The 20,313-nt window shown below is 43.1% G+C and overlaps 1 protein-coding gene across 11 annotated transcripts in view; it reads right to left on the bottom strand.

Annotated features, from left to right (window-relative positions):
- NEK4 (NIMA related kinase 4) overlaps positions 1 to 14,427 on the bottom strand; it is a 41,336-nt gene extending 26,909 nt beyond the window's left edge. The window contains exons 1-9 of one of the 11 annotated variants that reach the window (XR_012159879.1): positions 14,111 to 14,424; positions 11,568 to 11,834; positions 10,007 to 10,204; positions 8,512 to 8,619; positions 7,061 to 7,215; positions 3,665 to 3,806; positions 2,251 to 2,670; positions 1,117 to 1,170; positions 374 to 517 (exon numbers count right to left, since the gene is read on the bottom strand). Coding sequence is in view for 10 of the 11 variants with exons in the window: in XM_073352419.1 (XP_073208520.1) it covers positions 374 to 517; positions 1,117 to 1,170; positions 2,251 to 2,670; positions 3,665 to 3,806; positions 7,061 to 7,215; positions 8,512 to 8,619; positions 10,007 to 10,204; positions 11,568 to 11,834; positions 14,111 to 14,203 (1,581 nt within the window). In the remaining variant the exon portion in view is untranslated. The other 10 variants (XM_073352422.1, XM_073352419.1, XM_073352426.1 and 7 more) reach the window with 10 other exon arrangements.
- Between the last annotated feature and the right edge of the window lie 5,886 nt (positions 14,428 to 20,313).

The raw sequence follows: 20,313 nt of genomic DNA, 5'->3' as shown, positions 1-20,313 counted from the left end.
TCTCTAGGTACTACTGTAATAAAATAAATAATAATAATGTCATATAATCTTTCTGGGCTTTAATTTGTTCATGTCTCCTAGAAGGATTATAATTTTGTACCTCTGAGTGTTGAGAGGCTTACTGATCATAGACTGCTTTGAAATCCTTGGGCAAAAGGCACCCACAAAAGTATATTTCCAAGGCCCGCAGAGAGTTACCCATTTTGTTATAAATGCAATTCTATGGATGTGTATGAAATGAGATTATACACTGACTGGAGATTGTTCAACTAGCGGAAAGGATCTACAAACTGTTACAATCTTTTTGTAGGATGGAAAGAAAACTAAGATAGAGGTACACTGCCATTTTAGAGAGATACATTTTTATCTGCACCTTCTCTGAACAGACTTCATCTAGCTCCCTTTTCTTCTGCCATTGCTGCCGTGAGAGAGAAGGTTCATAGAAAGAGCTATGAGGCTGTAAGTAAGAAGTGAATTTTTCCTGAACATCTTCTGGATTTCCATGAGAGGCTTCATCCTAAAAAGTAAAAATATTTTTCTAATCTTTAGGCATGTGTTTTCCTGATTCCAATGTAGACATGTTCTTGCATATATTAACAAAGGCCACTTAACCCTTTGGAATGCTACGGATTTTATCTTAATCACAACCACCATAAACAGCTATTTCAAATTAAATTAGAGACAGGAAATACAAAAAAAAAAATTAAATATACCACCCCCAAACACACTACATTAACATTGCAACAAGGTGAACATTTTAAATAATCTAAGTTAGAACATTCAAAATCATGCTCCCCATCACAATTAGCACATTAGTTGAACAGGTAACCATAAACAAATTTCACAAGTTCTGTACACTGTCTATCGTAATACTGCAATATCCTGTTTTAGTATTTTACAACAAATACGTGTTAGCAAAATTTCAGATATGTTCCACCATTCTAACAGCAACTTCAGAAAACCAATTTGTATTGCAATAATAATCCTTCTCCAAAAATCAAATATTCTAGGGGAAAAGATAGTCCCCAGACAACAACATTTGAGATTTCCCTTTAAAGAAATACAACTATTTTAAAGCCAACAAACTAAGCAGAACTATAATGGTAGAACACTTACTTGAATTATGACAGGAACAAACGATGCTAGAAGCTTCTCAGTGGAGTCCAAACTCTAAAATAAGTTACTACATTTTCATGAACTAAAATAAGAGCAAGCTTAGTAAAAAGCGTATATATTAGCAATGCGAGAAAGACAGGCTTTAAAAGTCTCATTCTAGAACAGAACTTGGTGAATCACTAACTAAATGAAACAACGTCCTTATATAGGATTGAATGGTAACAACAGCTGCATATTCAGGACAGACCTACTGTTTAAATCCAAGGCATAAGACACAATAGGGAAATCAACTGTATTTTACTTTAATATACTTTCATTAAGAGTCAAAATATTGCTGGCCCTGTGCATGTGCACCAGAAAGAGGCAAGGGCAAAGAAGCCCCTTACATGAATGTGCTAGGGAAGTGGGTAAGAGAATCATTTTGGCTGCAAATGCTGAAGAGTGCAGGGGAAAGGTCAATGGTCAATGTTTTTGCCTCCAATAATCACCCAAATGACGCACTCTGGAAGCTGGAGAGGAGGGAGGGCCAGGATACTTTAACATTTTCCCCCTTCCCAAGGCTTCTCTTTTCTGGTAGTCTCATTTCTTGTTTACTCCTTCACTCTTCTCTTTAGTAACCACATCCCCATTAAACAAAATTTTCCTTTCCCCTCCTTCAGTCTTCCTTTAAAATCTCTTCATCTCTCTTCCTCCTTCCCTTCAATTTCTTCTCCTACATTTTCCTTCCACCATCCTCTACCTTCTCTAACTCCATTTCCATTATACTCTCCCTTCCTCCTCCAATCCCCATCCCAAATTAGGGCTGAACATGGCAGAAAGAGATAGAGAAGCATAGTCCATTTGGAATAGGGATGTAGGAGCTCCAAACATTTTCTTGCCTCATCCTTTTACAATTGGAAGCAGACAATTTTTGATCCCAGGCAAGAACAATGACAATTAAGGTTTGAGCCCCAGCCTTTGTCTTATACAGAAGCAGTGCTGCAGGGATACTAGAGCTTTTAATTGCTTCGGCACCCCAAAGCCTGAATAGAAGTGCCCCACTTTGAAAGGTAACATTTGTTCAGCTTTGTTCTTTCTATAAACCATCTACTAGTTCAACCTTCTACCAAGCACATTTAAGAGTTAAATAATTACCTGGTCATCATTTTGCTTTTGGCCCTTTGAGACAGGCTGCAGGAGTTTCAAAGTGTCATCTCCTTCATCTGAGACAACAGCAGCAAACTGCTTAGAATCCACAATTTCAGTTCTAGAAACTTGCTTTGAGTTTTGCTGTAGTCTATCTTCCTTAGTCTGTGGGCCATTAGATGTTATTTTAGATTCTACTTCACTAGGAATGCTTAAGCACCTTGCTTTGTTATCCTGTAGTAAGTGATCACTTTTAGAGTTCCTCCTTTCAGACAGTAAAATATCAATATTCACTTTGCTAATTGTTGCTATGGAAACTCCTGTGCTGTTCTTCTCATTCTTGTTTGCATTTTTTTCAGGCTCAGCTGCTGGTTTCTCTGAGGGATGAATTTCAAAAGTTTTATCTTTGATTAAATGTTTTTCTTCATTCTGTAATTAAAAAAGCAGAAGTGGAATTACCCTCTGACGAATATTTTAGAAGCTCAAAGAAGTCACTTGCATACCAGACAGTACATAAAGTGATAATGAAACAAAATCATAATCAAGTACTATTTGGAAGCATCGATAAGGGATAACACAAAGGTTTCAGAGTAGCAGCCATGTTAGTCTGTATTCGCAAAAAGAAAAGGAGTACTAGTGGCACCTTAGAGACTACCAATTGGATATAACAAAGACTCTCATAAGCTATAAAGTCTGATGAGAAGCTTGGGACTTCAGATGTCAACACAGCCTATTCCATAAGCAATGCACCCACCTTGCCCCTATGACCACAAGTGATAAACGGGCTCTCCAAAATGTATTAAGCCACATGTTTAAGGCTTCAATATTAAAAACTAACATCAACTGGCAAACAGTGCAGAAAATGAACAGCAGGCAAGTGATTAATCTTTGTGACTTGATCTATTTGGATTACTGTAAAGTATTCACCTCTGGTAACAAGCAATTTTCCTCAAACATATAATCATTTTCCAGTCACAAGCTGCAGCAAATATTTTCACTGTCAACATTTGCCTGTCATTAAACATTTGCATTTCAGTTAGTCCAGTGACTTCAGATACTCTACTGGGTATACAGTGTCACAGCATTTACATGATTGTGCCATATGCAAAAGTTTATGCACCTGTATGGTTAAAAAAAAAATCCACATAACAGCTTCACAGAATAAGGATTAGGTATAATGTTTCATGAGTATTTTTCAGTAAAGATCAGTGCAATTAGTTTTACTAATCCGTGGCTATTTTAGCTCCAACTCTAGATGAATACAGCTCCTTTCCCCCTTTATATGTTGTTTACACAGTTTTATTGAATACAAATATATTAGGAAATCACAAAGCATTTCAAAATATATTTTTATATCATGTCACTGAATATTTACACAAATAATTTAAAAAAACAATGTATCCTTTGGAAAAAAGTAACTTACGGCACTTTCTCTCCTGGCTTGCTCAGAGGGATGTTTTTTGGGTGTGATGTTTCCATTATTAGATCGAGTCTTCACTGAGATCACAGAAGCAGCACTTCTGGGTACAGAATCAGATATTTTCTGATGATTTTTGGCTGTTTTTCTTTAAAGAAAATGACAACAACAAAAAAAGGACAAAGAATAAGATGTTTGTGGTTTAGACTACCTTATTAAATAGATGCCATCCATCTACAGAAGATGCCATCCATCTACCCTTTTACATTTGTAGAAAATATTTTAAATTTCCACTAATTACAGAGTTTCTATCTGAAGTGCTAAACACTGGGCTTGATTTTCTCTGCTTTGTATCTTGTATAGCAGTGATCTCCAACCTTTTTATGCAGAAGATCAGTTTTTGATTTAAGTGTGACCCAGGAGCTACCCCGCCCCTTCCCTGAGGCCCCGCCTCGCTCACTCCATCCCCCCCACCCCCCCATCGCTTGCTCTCCCCCACCCTCACTCACTTTCACCAGGCTGGGGCAGGAGGTTGGGGTTCGGGAGGGGGTGCGGGCTCTGGGCTGGGGCCCGAGGGGTTCAGAGAGTGGGATGGGGCTCCAGGCTGAGCCTGGGGCAGGGGTGCGGGAGGAGGCTCAGGGCGTAGTCTCTGGGAGGGTGCTCAGGGCAAGGGCTTCTGGGTGCAGGAGGGAGTTCGGAGTGTGGGCTCCTGCAAGACAGCACCTACCTCGGTCGGCTCCCGGATGGCAGTGCAGCAGGGCTAAGGCAGGCTCCCTGCCTGCCCTGGCCCCATGCCACTCCCAGAAGTGACCAGCACACCCCTGCAGCCCTTGGGTGGGAAGGGCAGGGGTCCCCGTGCACTGTTCCTGCCCACAAGCACCACCCCTGCAGCTCCCATTGTCTGCAGTTCTCCATTCCCAGCCAATGGGAGTTGTAGGGGAGATGTTTGCAGGCAGGAGCAGCGCACGGAGACCCCTGCCCCCACCCCTTGCCCCGGCTGCTTCCAGGAGTGGCATGGGGCTGGGGCAGGCAGGGAGCCTGCCTTAGCCCTGCTGCACTTCCGGACTTTTAGCAGCTGGACATCGCAATAGACTGTCAGAGGCTATAGGATCGACCAGTTGATCACGATCTACTGGTTGGTGACCACTGTTGTAGAGTCATTTTCAGCTGTGCAGAGTTAGAATGTTAGTGGTACTTTGCACTGATTTGGTAGTAATTTATATCCACTTTGCATAGGTGTAAGTGACTGCACAGTGTACAACCAAGACAATAAGGCTCATCCATTTGGGGAAAAATATTTGACAATTAAGTTTATTGCCAATAGGTCTCAAAAACTGGGAGTAATGAAGTAGTTAACCAAATCTGATGACAAAATTTTATATTCAACTTTTTTGTTGAACATCAAGTTAAAAACAAGCAAATAGCAAAAGGAACTTGTCTTTTGGTGATTTCAAATATGATGAAGCGACCTTAACACAGACTGATAAGGAAACGCAAGTGACAATATATATTTCCTATCCATATTTCGGATTTATTGTCCGTCTTTATCTCACTTTTCTATTTGGTGCAAGCACGATCACAGATTTACCATAGAACTTGGAATTTGCACAGAGTTTATTAACCAGATGATTTGTAATTTTCTCAAATGTCACAGAATCGTTTCTAATTTTTACCACTATCTCCTCTCAACTTGTGAGCTCACTCTGGTCTGTGTACGCTGGAATGGTCAGCAGGAAAGAAGCAGTCCTGTTTTTGTTTTATTTAAATATGAGATACATGAACTGGGATAAACGCAGTGACTGGGGAGAGTGCGTCTCTCATTATTCAACATCCTCCCTCCCATAATCCAAGATTTTTCCTCCCCCTTTCATTGTCTCGCACTGAACGAAGAGCAGCCTCCACAGGGTCTCGCATGTCCCAATCTGAAAGCTACTTCCCCCTCTTCTTAAGCGACCATGATGCTCTTCCTCCAGCCAGAAAGAAGAGTAAAGAGACCCTTCAGAACAGATCCTATAGATGTGTCTATACTGCAGTTAAAAACCCACTGCTGGCCCATCTCAGCTGACTCGGGTTCGTGGGGCATGGGGTACAGGGCTGTCAAATTGCATTGTGTATGTTTGGGCTCAGGCTGGAGCCCAAGATCTGGGACCTTTGAGGGGGAGGGTCCCAGAGCCCAGGCTCCAGCCTGAGCCCAAACATACACAAAAATTCTACAGTCCTGCACAGCCCAGTGAGGTCAAGTCAGCTGACATGGGCCAGCTGCAGGTGTTGAACTGCCGTGTAGACATACCCAAATTCTACTCTGTGCATTGGTGGAAAGGTAGTGCTCATGCAGCTATCTTCCTTTCATCCGACAGTCCAAGTGTATCACAGCTGCAAGAGACTTCAACCTTATTAGTGCTGAGAGTCTCAAGATTACTACCTAAACCAGGTCTTCTCCATTGCTTCAGCCAAGCTACCTTCGATTTTTAGTTTTATCAAATTGAGGATTACAATGGGATTCTCCGGTTGTCAATTAAAAAAAGAACAACCTCCGATTTTCTAAATAAGATGGTTAATCAGGGAACAATCTATGTGGCAGATCACTTTAAAATTCTGTATGCCCACAATACTTTGCTCCTTTATAGCACTTGCCTTTTGAGGATCTAATTGTTTTAAAATATTAATTAATCCTTACAACTTTTCTGTTAAGTAGGTCAATATTACCATGACCATTTTACAGATGGGGAATACTGTCAGTCAGACAGGTTAATCAACTTGCCTAAGGAGCCTCAGTTCCAGAGCTATGAAGAAAACCTGGGGTGTCCCATACTCTAATAAGTAATCTATCCTCCCATCTTTCACAAGTTATAATATACTAAAAATCAACAGTGGACATGAACCAAACAATGTGGCATGTTTTTCCCAAATAATGGATACATTAAGAATAAGGTTTTTAGTTTTTCTATAAAATTAAACACCGATTCATTGCAGTTTATTACTAAGTGCTCCTAATTAGGGCAGCCAAATACAACTTCTAACATTTAATCAGGTAAGACTTTTCTGTCTGGCTGGTTTCAAATACTTGAAGTGGACAAACAATAGGAGGATTTACTTTCTGAAGGTAATATGCAATCCCAAATTTAAATCCACTTTCCTTCTACATAGGCCTAATGTAACTAATTTCCATCCTCTCTTAGTTGTCTCTCCTGTAATAGTTCTCAAATAATTCCTTCCCTCAACAATCTCAAAAGATCCTTTCTGCCCCATACCCTGCAGTTACACACAGCAAAACTAACTTCAACATCCTGCTCCGAAATCTGGCAAAACTTGTAAAACAGTGATTACAACATTATGCTCAACAATCTGTTATGCAAACCAATAGTTTTATATAGAACTATTAATAAAATAAATATATCTTACGCCTTTGTGGCTTCCAAAAACAGAGAGATTTGATGCTTGATATATGGTTGCCTTAGTATGCTTTTCACATTGGGTCTTTCTTCAGGCTTTTTGCTAAGCATAGTTCTTATTAGTTCTGCCAGTTGTGGACTGTAATCCTTTGGCATCGGTGGCAGCTGTAATTGTATTGAAAGGATACATTTGATTATGGGAATGAATGGATTGCTAATTTTCATAACAGGAAGCTAATTGTTTTGATGACTACATCAATGTACAGCAAACAAAAAACATTAACCCATTTGCCTGCAGGAATTGCTGCATTATTTGAGCATTAGGGCTCTGATTCAGCTAGGTACTTAAACACATCCCTAACTTTAAGTACAGTAGTCCCACTGACGTCAATAGGACAGCTCACATACTTAAAGTTAGCGAAGTGCTTAAGTATCTTACTGAACAGAGGCTTGTGTAAAGTTTAATGAAAGAACTCTATACAATTTTTTTTCTTAATGAACAGCTAACCACAAAATATGGCAATATACAGAAAAGATTGCATATAAAAAAAATGAATTCCCTGGTAAGCTGGATTCAGAAATTTTAAAGCAAGGTATTCAAAGCTGGTCAGTTGTGCTTTGTAAGATTTGCAAATGAAAATCTAGTCACAGAGAATCTTCAGTTTATTTAAAACATTTTTGATACAGCTGAAGATCAGGATTTAAATTTGTTTTATAACATGCCAAACCAAATCAGGAATTAATTTATAACATGCCAAACCAAATCAGGACCCCTCAGGTGGTCATGAGGTTATTACATGGGGGGGGGTCGTGAGCTGTCAGCCTCCACCTCAAACTTCGCTTTGCCTCCAGCATTTATAAGGACGCTAAAAAAAATAAAAAAGTGTTCTTAATTTATAACAGGAGTGGGTCTCACATAGCAACCTCTGAGTGCAAGGGGTCACCAGCTCAAAAGGTTTGAGAACCATTGTGCTAAAGTAATCCAGCTGTATATGTCAAACAAGAAAACACCGTGATATGATTCTTCGCATAATGTTAAAAGTGGAAACTTTATACTCGAAAGTGTTGAAGTGACTTACTTCCTCCAATCTACTAGCTGCACAAGGTGAACAACAAAATTCTAGTGATACCTTAAAAAGAAACTACTTTCTCGATCTGCCATTACCTCAGTAGGTACCCACATCTCACACGAAACATTAGAATGGACAGGATGATGCAGTTTTCTCATCACACATGTGGAAAAAAAATTATACTAACCCCACAAATGAGAGTTGAAATTCTTACTTTTGATTGAAAACAGTTATCTCAAGTTCCCGACACAAGAGTGGACTACAGGTCTGAATATACAAATTTTGCATTTAAAAACCATGATTCAGTATCCACATCAGAAGGATCTTCTTACTGTAGCATATTTCCAAAATGTTTTCACTGAACCAAAAACAACTTTAGATCAGTTTTTACCTTTCCTTCAATAATTCGATAAACTAAAGAGTTCATGTCTTTAGCGTTGAAGGCATGTTTCAGTGTGGCCATTTCATAAACACAACAGCCCAAAGCCCAAACATCAGACTGTGAAAAGAAAACCAGAAAAATCAGCATAAGCGCTTCAGATGCAATACTGAAAATTTATTTTTAAAAAGTAGATAATATGCTCCTGAACAGCCCATTAGGAACAGAATGTTATGCTGAGTTGGCAGCCACTATAGTTAAGATCACAACCAAATTCCATTATAAACTTTTGGTTGCGGACTCAGGTAACGAAACTGGTTTGTACTGAGTATGGCCATGTTTACTCTGAAGGGTAAGAAGAATTTTTCTGCAAAGCGTGAAGAGAGTCGGTCTGTTTTTGAGTTACAGATCATTAAAAAATTATCCTGATTTCAAATATTGGTTTGTCTCTAACATTTCTTTGAGTTCCTTTAGCTTCAAAGAGTTCTGAAACTAATTCTTTCTTCAGACTTCCCATATAATTACATCTCACTGAAATCTCAGGCATAAACTATCTGCAAATAATATAGATTGCAATTAAGCAAAGTTATGTCCATAATGTTTAAGTCCCAATCCTGTACTGTGAACTATACATGCAGATTACTGCGCCCACGTAGAACTCCAGACTTTCAATGGAGCTCCGAGCAGCGTAGCAGCACATCAACATGAATCATGAGCTTCGTAATGCATGTGAGGGAGAGAAAACATTTTACCCACTGGTGGCCAGATGCAGCTTGGAGAAAACTAGAAGTCTTTCTATATTTATAGTAACAGAAGTTTTTCCTTAGTTCATGTTTTTGGTACATGTGGCCGACAGCTGCCATTTAATTAACGAAGGGGCATACTCGTGTTTTTTTAAATACGTAATGCAATATTTCACATGTACATTTATTTAAAAGACTGTATAAGCTATGCGTATATTTGAATATTGATCTACCTTCCCTTACATGTTTATCTCCATACTCGTAAATGCTTATTAGGTTTTTTTGGTTTGTTTTCTTATTACATATATAATAGCAATTTTAAAGATAAAGCCTGTCACAATTATCTTAGGCTTCATATGCCAGTGTCCTATCATACAACAAAGGTTTTTCTTTGAACTGGAATTCTAACTTACACGGACACAGTCGATTGACAAAACCTGGTCCTAACAAATTAACACATGTTGACAATTCACACACACTAAAGAAAAACTAATTTCCTTTAAGATAACTTTTTATGATTAATTTTTTCCCCTGTTGGTAATAGTAAAAAAGGCAGCAAAAGTTAATCAGTAGTCCCCAAAAAGTGCTTTTTACAGAGGCATTACTTTCATAACACACAAGATTGTAGTGCTCTATGGTTAATAGGCAAGTCAACAAAATAACTCGCATTACTCTTCTAGATAATTTATAAACTTCTCAGAGTTTAAGGCTCCCTTAAATCAACTAACATAATTGGGGCCAATATTTGCATCAATATACTTTACCTTGTAGTTGTAAGGTTTGTTGGAGAACAATTCAGGACTCATATAATAAGGTGTGCCAATGAGAGTACTGGCCATATCATACTGATTTTCTAACACTCTGGCTATTCCCAGATCTCCCACTTTGATAATATTTGTCCTTGTCAGGAAAACATTTTGAGTTTTGAGATCTCTGTGTAGAATGTGTTTTTCATGTAAATACTGAAAAATAAAGTATTTCAAGCAAGTTAAACAGTTAATTTGTTCTTTTCCTCTGACCAGAGTCAAAAAAGAAAAAAGTACAAATGCAACAAAACTACACATCACTATACAAGAGATGAATTACAGTTAATAATCACACTAATCTGTTCATGTCAACATATGTATATACACAATGTCGTTATTTCTTTAGTTTAATGTGCCTATATAGAAGCAAAACGTGCAAAATTGAGGCTGAAGCTCAGTCCTTAACTCACTCTCCATTGTGTCTTCATATTGCAATTGATTTCTGATCCAATCCTACAGTCCTAGTAAGGAATTTTGTCTGAATTAAGGACTTTCAGAAGTCAGTGGGAATTTTGCCTGAGTAAGAACTGCAGGATTAGGCCTATGATGAGCAAGATCAGATGCTGTTGTGGACATTTGCATTCCTAGCCACAACAAACAAATGTAGGAATGGCCCGATATTCGGTCTTCCAATAATAGCCAATGGCAGATGCTTCAAAAGGGAATGACAAGAAGAGGGCAACCATCAAGTGTTCCACCCTGTCACCTAGTCCCAGCATCTGGCAGTCAGAGGCTTAGGGATATCCAGAGCATGGGTTGCATTCCTGACTATCTTGGCTAATAGCCATTGGTGGACCTATCCTCCAGGAACTTATCCAACTCTTTTTTAAATCCAGTTACAGTTTTTGCTTTCACAATACCCCCTAATGACAAGTTCCACTGGCAAGTTAAAAATAGAATTTTCAATCCAACATCCTAGTTTCCTCACTATTGTCTTTAAAACAAACCTTACTGTAATGAATTTTTTGTGATTTGATTTCCTTTCATTTTTAAAATGTAACAGACTGAAGCAGCTTCCACTAGAAATTAGGAGTTAATGGTCTGGAAATTTTCACTTAAAAAAATTAATTTAATTACAGGAGCAAAATACTTCTGCAAGTTTTTTTGTGCAAACACTTGTTGGTTAAAATTAGTTTTTAAGATGTTATCAATAAGTTTCAGCACAGAGAAAATTTGTATAATTGAGTTGCAAACCCGTGGAAACAGAGGGTTACGAATAACAGAAACAGCCCCTTAACTAGAACAAAACTTGCTTATATTCAGAACTTTATAGTTATGGGCTACAATGAAAATTAACTGCCAACCATCATGTCACATTGTCTACAATATTGAAATGATGGAAGTAAAGCATACAACAGCAACTCTTTTTCTACATGGCTACCTTAGGTTGACATTGATAATCTGTAAGCAAAGTTAACACACCAAAACTGAAATTAAGGGATTTTTTTAATGGAAAGCAAGCAAAAACAGACCTATTTCTTTTAAAACGAAGAGGTTATATGTTAAAGTATATTAATACCTGCAATGCCATGGCAATCTGGACAAACCATTCCACCACCTGATTCTCTGGCAAAGGTTTACCTCTCTGCTCTTTAAGTTTATGATACAGGTCCCCTCCTTCACAGAAGCCCATGACAATATATAACAGGCCATCTTCCCCCTCCCAGGACTCCCTATAGGTGACTATGTTGGGGTGTTTCAGCTGAGACAACAACTGGGCTTCTTGTTCTGCTGCTTTCCTCTCTCGGCTGGATGCATGTTTAAGGTTTAGCTTTTTGATGACATACTGGGGGGGGGGAAGAGGGGGAAAAAAAAAGATTTGTTATGAAAACATCCAATCTACTATTGAAACACTGGCAAATTCTAAAAATCTATAAAACAATGTTTTAAAATACAGAGTTACATTTAACAGTGTCCATGTTGTTGTAAGAATGGAACAAATATGGCTTCCCATCACGAACGCACAAAACTGAAATTTAAAACTTTACATATATTATAATTTTAAATCTAAATGCCACCATTTGTATTCTCTTCAGGTAGGTATTTAACTGGTATCCTTGCCATTTGCCTTCTTGACCATCCTTAATGTCTATCCTAGTGCTCATCTGCAATAGTTATCATGCCATGTGCAAATTAGAGGGCTAGTAAATAAGGTATTGAAAATTTTGAAGGAGAGTAAAAATTGATCAGATCTTCCCTTTTGCTCTTTCCTATAATACAAGAACAAGACACAAAGAAATTAAAAGCAGGTGCAGTTAAAACAAAAGGTAATAATACTTCATTTCACAGAGTGGTGCCCTTGGACAACTTAGCATGTAGTGTTGTGCAAAGAGATCAAAAGTCCAAATCAGCCTGTTACATAAAATTGCCTTTAAAATTTGCTTACTTTCATAAGCAAACTATGGTACAAACTGTACTGTTTACATTAAAAAGAATCATGATAAGGGCTCAAGGCTCCTGCTAAAGTCAACAGTTAACATGACAATGAACTGAAAGATTCTACAAGTAAAGGGAAATGTTTGTAGTAGGAGTAACTGCAACATATTCCGATTGGTTAATTTTAATAGGATGAGGATGCTACCCCTTCTTGGACATTATTTATCCAGGAGTCACTAAAGAGGGTCAGTGGGGTGTATGGAAGGGAAGAAGCAAGCTTTACCCAGATGGCTACCACCTCCACAGTCTCCAGAGACCCACCATGAAACCATTGGGCCTTTGCTGTCTTGATCCTCAAAGATATCCTGACCAGACAAAAAAGGGAACCAGACACCACCACCTCCATCAGCTTCAGCTAAATCCTGAATGTAACATGGGACGTGACCCTTAGATTCCTCCCTCATGTTGTTTTCCTTCCGCACTTTATTTCTTCCATTTTCTTCTAAGCCTGCTAAGACACCATTCACAATGCTGTTGTGACTCTGACAAGAGGGGCACGCTAAAACAATGCCTTAAAAGCAATGACTTAAACTTTGCCACTGTTGAATGTGCCAGGTCTTGTAGTGGCAGATATAACCATATACTGTGCCTATGTTTCTCTAGCAATGAGGCAGCAAGTGAAAGTCAGCACCAGAGACAGAAAAATGCATTTTCTATCTTTGTAATTCTTCTCCTCCTTTTGAGTGTTTGTCCTAAAGGATCAGATTAAAATATCTCAGAACCTTCCATTTTAACTCCAAAAGGGTAGTTAATACCATCCAAAAGACTATCAACGCAGGGTTTTTTCCCCCCTTAATGAAAGCCTCTATACAGCTAAAAGAAAAGGAAATTGTTAAAATGAAAACACAATTCTTTACATTTTGAATTTTTAAACTTATCTTTTTCTATTTAATAAAACTTTAAAAATGTTATGATGGCATTAAACCAACACCTATTTAAAATGATACCCCAGACCACACTTAACTGTGTAACATTTTAACATAGTGAACAAGGGTTTTATCAACATTTTCTCCTTTGTTTGAATCAAGATAGCCCTTTTCCAAAAAAATTGTAACCAATTTGTATAATCCCAGAGATCAGCACTAAACACCATGGCTGGACAATTTTGTGACTGATATCTCAGAACGTATTACAAAAAGGTTAAGGATAATAAAATCTCCATGCTTCAGAGCATAAATTCTCGCAAGGGTCAGGAAGGAATGGCCCCTTGCAATGCACAGCAGCCTAAATGAGATCACAGAATCAGGTATTGTCCACACTTGGAGGCAGAGCTGGACCAAGAGGAGAAAGGACGGTCTTGCGGTCAAAGAACTGGCTAAGAACACAAACCAACCACTCCCCTTGGAGCGCAGGGGGATGGGAAGGGGGAGCCAGACTTCCCTGTACCCTAACCCTCCTCCTCACACCATTCTCCAAAGGCCCGCGGGGGGGGGGGCGGTGTGGTGTAAAATCGGGACACCGCTTCCCCAGATCGCCCCACAGGACAGGGAGAGAAACAGACTCCGCTTCCCCAGAACCCCCACTCCTCTCACCGGGCTCCGGGACTGAGGAGGGAGTCGGAGCCGCCGCAGGCCTCGGGTCTGAAAGGGGAGGTCGGAGCCCTCCCGCGGCCAGTTCCCCGGTTACCTGTCTGTTGTCCTGCCGGTGCCGCACCAGGCTCACCTCCCCGTAGCTGCCCTTGCCCACGGCCCGCAGGAAGAAGTAGGCGGCCAGGGGCATCCTCCCCACCTCCGGCGGCCCCTCAGCGCTCGGGGGCCGGAGCCGCTTAGCTGCCCAGGCGCCTTACGAACGTTACTGCGGCTGCCATAGAGATCCCCATGGGCCTCCCTCGACCATAGAAAAAAAATCGCACGTAAACACAAGCCCGCCTTCCTCTCTATGGTACAACTCTTCACGTCAATGCTATCGCCATCTTGGATGTGGGCAACCTCCCTCAGTCACCTAAGCAGCCATTACAGATGTGGGCGTCCTCCCCGGCGGCCATCTTGGATATAGGGTTCCTGCTAACCTAAGCAGCCATCTTGGAATTTGAAAATTAATGCCCCCAGTATTGGTGCTAGCAGCTAGTGTCTCTACAGTGGGCCGGCCTGCCTGATGTGGCCCATACCACAGGTCTCCTGCCCAAATGAGAGGCTGCTCTGATTGTCTTCTGGCCTGGAGCCAAAACTCTTCACCTGAGTGGCACAAATGGAGAGCAGCAGCATGTGCTTCCCTACTCACCCTCTCAGGGCAGCTGACTTATCCAGTGACAGCAGGCCCAGCATGCACCACTCCATCACAAACCAAGCAGTGCGAAAACCCTAGCTGCGGCCCACCTAGAAGTCAGATCTCAGCATGCACCACTCCACCTCAGGCCTACACTGATGCAGTCCATCTAGGGGACAGGTCCCAGCATGCAATGGTCCACTTCAAGCTCACAATGGTGCAGTCCACATAGGGGACAGGTCTCACCTGCAGCATTCCACCTCAATCCTAGCAGGGTTGCAGCCTACCTAGGAGATGTATGTCAGGTACCAGCTTGTTGGAGACACTGGGGCATGGCCACTAGGTAACTTGAGGGGATGGAAGACCACGAGTGTCGATGAAGCCCCTCGCACTAGGCCCAGGTGTCCTTGCCCCCCCCCCCCCCCCCCCCCCCGCCTGGAGGCACTCGCAGCAGCTCTGCGTACTAGGCCCAAGTGTCCTTGGCCTCCCCCGCCTGGAGGCACACACAGCAGTTATGCTGAGAATCTGCAACAATATGTTGCAGAGTCAGACTGCCTGAAACTAAGCAAGGCCACACAGGGCAGATATGGAAGAACAATGCTGAATAAAGCAGCTTTATGTATAGTTTAATAAATGATACAGAGAACCAGGGAACTAGCTGGGAACTGGATTGGCTGGCTATATGGATACTTGGGGCAGCTTGCTATTGGATAAGTATGCTGGGAAAAAGGATGTATAAAAGCCGGTGTAACTTCCTGCTCTGTGTACAGGATTTGAGATTCAAATCTCCCTGTACCTATTTGAAGCTTCAAATAAACTTTTCTGCTTCTCCACCCTGTTGTGATTATTGGGTGTAGCACACCGGGTAACGAACCAACTTCAGCTGTTGTTTAGCCTCTTGGCACTGGGTGCCGGCAACAGCTTTTGGTGTCCCTGGGTGGGCGACGAGGCTGCAATTTAGCATTGCCCGACCCCTCCTGGAGATCGAGGATTGCGGCGAGAACCGACGCCCAGCGCGCACCGGTGAGTTCATCGGGGGCCTCGGAGGACACGCAATTTGATTGACCCCGGAGGGCACAACGGTGCAACGCACTCATATAGTGGAGAAGCAGTTGTGGACGGCGGTGAAGACCCGGTCCCTTAGACATGGGGGAGGAGCAGCTGCAGGCCACAGTGAGGAACCGGTCCCTTGGATAAGGTAGGAACCTTTTAAAATCCGGATTGTATGCTCTGTTGGAACCTGGGGACGCCCAGAGTTACCTTTAGGTATGGGACAGGGACAGAGCTCAGGGGTTAGGGCACGGTGTATGCCCCTAGAGTGCATTCTAGCAAACTGGAAGGTATTTGGTGCGGATCCAATGACTAAGAGCCAATTAAAACGATTCTGTACAGTTGACTGGCCTCAATATCAACTAGAGGACCAGGAGTGGTGGCCACCAGGAGGGTCAATTAATTACAACACGATCCTCCAATTAGTTTTGTTTTGTCAGTGAATGGGTAAATGGAATGAATATTTTTATGCACAAGCGTTTATGGCTTTAAAAAATAAAACAGAGCTGTAATTCTGCAAAGTTGTAATTTGACTCCGACTGGTTCGGTAGTAGCTAATGTTAGTCCCCAGACCCCCACCCCCACTGTAATGGCAGAGCCGGTGTCTTCTTCGGCCCCCACACCTCCACCGTATAAGGGTAGGATGCCTCAGGTTACAGAGATTGCCCCTTTGGTGGTACTCTATCCTTTGCTTACCGAGACTGTTGTGGCTTGCCCAGGGGCAGACGGACGTCAGGCTACCACTATGCAAGTTTACACCCATGTGCCATTCAATCCAATAGACTTAGCAGCTTTTAAAACACAGGCTGGGGAATTCTCAACGAACGCAAGCAGGTTTATTTCAGTCTTCTAGGGGTGCCTCAGAAGTCACAAGCCGATTGAGACGACTGTAATATCCTCCTGAGAACCCTGTTGTCTGAGGTGGAGAGGGATCAGGTTACAGCTAAGGCAAGGGGAGCGTCAGCGTTCAAGTGAGAAAAAAAAAAAAGGAATCTATCTGTCAAGTTCCTCTCCAAATAATTGTAAGTGGCTCAGGGCATTTCTGGGTATGGCAGGCTTTTGCAGGATATGGATCCCAGAGTTTGGACTAAAAGAAAAGGAGTACTTGTGGCACCTTAGAGACTAACCAATTTATTTGAGCATGAGCTTTCGTGAGCTACAGCTCACTTCATCGGATGCATGCCGTGGGCTAAACCCCTGTACGGCAGTGTAAAAGGAGTGGATCATGACCCCTTCTATTGGACCCCAGAGGCTGATAGGGCATTTAAAATCCTGAAAAGAAAATTGATGGAAGCCCCAGCTCTGGACCTGCCGGATCTCTCTAAGCCGTTTCAGTTGTATGTACGTGAACGAAGGGGGGTGGCCCTAGGAGTGCTCACACAGCTGTTAGGAGCATGGAGACGTCCCGTGGCTTATTTTTCTAAGCAATTGGATCAGGTTGCAAAGGGCTGGCCGGCATGTTTACGGGCGGTCACAGCTACTGCCCTAGTGCTTGAGGAAGCAGAGAAGCTAACATTGGGAGGGGTTATGCAAATCTATACTCCCCATACGGTCCGAGCCTTATTGGATGCAAAGGGAGGGCTTTGGCTCACCCAGGCTCGGATTGCTCGGTACCAGACTAAGCTGTTAGAGAACTCTGAAGTCACCCTACAGCCTTGCCCCTCCCTTAACCCAGCCACTCTCTTGCCAGAAACAGAGGAACAGAAACATGACTGTTCAGAGATCATAGATGTCCAGTACTCCAGCTGTCCGGATATAAAGAATGTACCCCTCCCAAATGCAGATTATGAGTGGTACACTAATGGTAGCAGTACTGTAATAGATGGGCAAAGGAGGGTGGGTTATGCTGTTGTGACGCTCCATAACACTGTGGAAGCTGAAGGTTTGCCTGCTGGGACCTCTGCCCAGCTTGCCAAACTAATAGCCCTGACCCGTGCACTTGAACTGTCAAAAGGAAAGCGGGTCAACATTTTTACTGATTCAAAGTATGCTTTTGGTGTGCTGCATGCTCATGCTGGCCTATGGAAGCAAAGAGGAATGCTGACAGCCCAAGGCTCCCCAGTCAAGTATAGGCCCCAAATCCTCCAGCTCCTAGAAGCTGTACAACTCCCCTTGGAAGTGGCGGTGGTACATTGTAAAGCCCATCAAAGGGAGGATCAAGATGTGGTCAGAGGTAACGCCCGGGCAGATAGAGAGGCTAAGCATGCTGCCATCCTGCCATCCCCTCAGACTGAGAACGCCCATATGCATGCCCTTATCCCATCAGTAGGGGAGCTTCCAACCCCTCAGTACTCTGGGGAGGAGAGACAGCTAACTGACAAACTCAGTCTCCAGGAAAAGGAGGGATGGCTCCATTCCCCAGAAGGGAAGGTCCTCTTACCAAAGGGCCTAATCTGGCCAGTGCTGCAGAAACTACATCAAACCACTCATGCTGGCAGGGAAGCACTTATCCAACTAATGGGAAAATATTTTATCACTTCCGGACTCCGACCCCTGGCTGCCCAGGTACAAGCGGACTGCTTAGTCTGCCAAAAGAATAACCCCCGACCGGGACATCCTGTGCCACCAGCTGCCCTAGAGCCCACTCCGGGCCCTAGACAAGTGTGGCAAATAGACTTTACTGAGTTTCCCCGGACCCAAGGGTTCAAATATCTCCTTGTTATAGTGGATCGGTTCAGCGGATGGCCAGAAGCCTTCCCATGCCGTAACTGCACTGCCAGAACAGTGGCCCTCAAGTTTGTTAAGGAGATCATTCCTCGCTTTGGACTCCCCCTGTGGATGGAACTTGACAACGGGACACATTTCACATCAAAAATCATTCAAAGCATCTCACATGCCTTACAAATCCCCTGGAAACTCCATACGCCCTGGAGACCGCAAGCCAGTGGTGTAGTGGAGCGTACCAATCAGACCCTTAAACAGCATCTCTCAAAAGCGTGCCAAGAAGCCTCACTGCGATGGCCTGATGCTTTGCCCCTCATCCTACTCCATATCCGCGTTCTCCCAAAGGGTAGATTAGGGCTCAGTCCCTTTGAAATTATGTGTGGAAGGGCATGGCCTATGAATGGCACCCCAGTTCTGTCAGGGGAATGGGAGTTGGGTAATGGTTTTTTTGTCACAGTATATGTGTTCCCTGTCTGCTGCTCTCTTGTCTCTTCACAGGTATACCAAGGATTCCCAGCCTCTCCCCTTGGACTCTCCTGTCCACTTCTTACAGCCCGGTGACTCTGTGCTTGTTCGCACCTGGAAAGACAAGCCTCTCCAGGAAAAGTGGAAAGGACCCTATAACGTCCTGCTGATCTCCCATACAGCGGCAAAGATCGAGGGACACAAGAACTGGATCCCTCACTCTCGTCTGAAGGCAGTACCCACCCCCTCGTCAGCAGAACAGTGGACCGTCCAACCTGCTGACTCATCATCTAGTGACGATCTCGGGCTAAAGCTACTGTTTAAAAGACACAAATAGCGGGCACCTTAATGCTAAAATGGGCCCACCCAGGTACTGGAGACCCTGGCTTGGGAAGACTCTGGTGATAATTAATTGGGTAACATAGTTATTCTCTGTATTGGTATTTCCAAACTGTGCATATTGGGAGCATAACTCCTTTGTTTCGCTTGCGCACCATGTTGCTAATTTAACAAACCAGACTGATTGCTGGGTATGTGATGTAAGCAGTGTCAGGATGAGCTCCACCCTGACATCTGGTGGTGAGGTGTGGCAAGTTGTGGAAAAGAACTTCAGGGGCCGATCTCATTTGCATAAGCACACCCACCACGCCTAGAATGAGACCATAGCTGCCCAAATGGTCACTTTGGCTGCTGTGGGATCCCCAGTGTCTCTGTTATTGGGGCAGGAAGAATAAATTGTTATTACCCTGATTATGGGAACTGTGCTTGGAACTGTACATGGCCTTTTGTTATGATGGAGGGATTCACCATCAACTAAGTAGCACTCGCTAGGCAAGGGTCAGGGGTTCCAAAACTGTGTGAATGGAGAGAGGCTGGGGGCAAGTATTAATACTTGGTGGCATGGGCCCCTTGGTGAGGGCCTTACATGCTAATTGCACTTCCTCCTCTCTCCACTGTGGAATATCAGAGCTAATTTTGATTTCATTAGAAGTCTAGTTATAGGCTGCTGAGCTCACTTTGGGCTGACAGTGCACCAGCACTGGGGCTCCCCTACTACAAGCTGAATTCACCTAAGAGCTGAAATCACTGAGTGTTGTGTTAAGTAGTGGGGGAGCCTGAAGATATATTGTGGAGCAGTTTGCGGGACGGCTGGTGAAGCAGTTCGACGCGGAGCAGTGTGTGGATGGCAGGAGCTGCTTGTGGGCTGTGGAGCTGAGCGAAGGAGTTCGTGGGGCGGCTGGCGGAGCGGAGCGCAGCTGAGCGAAGGAGTCCGTGGGGCGGCTGGCGGAGCGGAGCGCAGCTGAGCGAAGGAGTCCGTGGGGCGGCTGGCGGAGCGGAGCGCAGCTGAGCGAAGGAGTCCGTGGGGCGGCTGGCGGAGCGGAGCGCAGCTGAGCGAAGGAGTTCGTGGGGCGGCTGGCGGAGCGGAGCGCAGCTGAGCGAAGGAG

Source organism: Lepidochelys kempii, chromosome 7, assembly GCF_965140265.1.
Source record: "Lepidochelys kempii isolate rLepKem1 chromosome 7, rLepKem1.hap2, whole genome shotgun sequence".
In the NCBI taxonomy this organism is placed as follows: domain Eukaryota; kingdom Metazoa; phylum Chordata; order Testudines; family Cheloniidae; genus Lepidochelys; species Lepidochelys kempii.
Note: the sequence above shows the minus strand (reverse complement) of the source record. Positions and strands in the feature narration are given on the sequence as shown.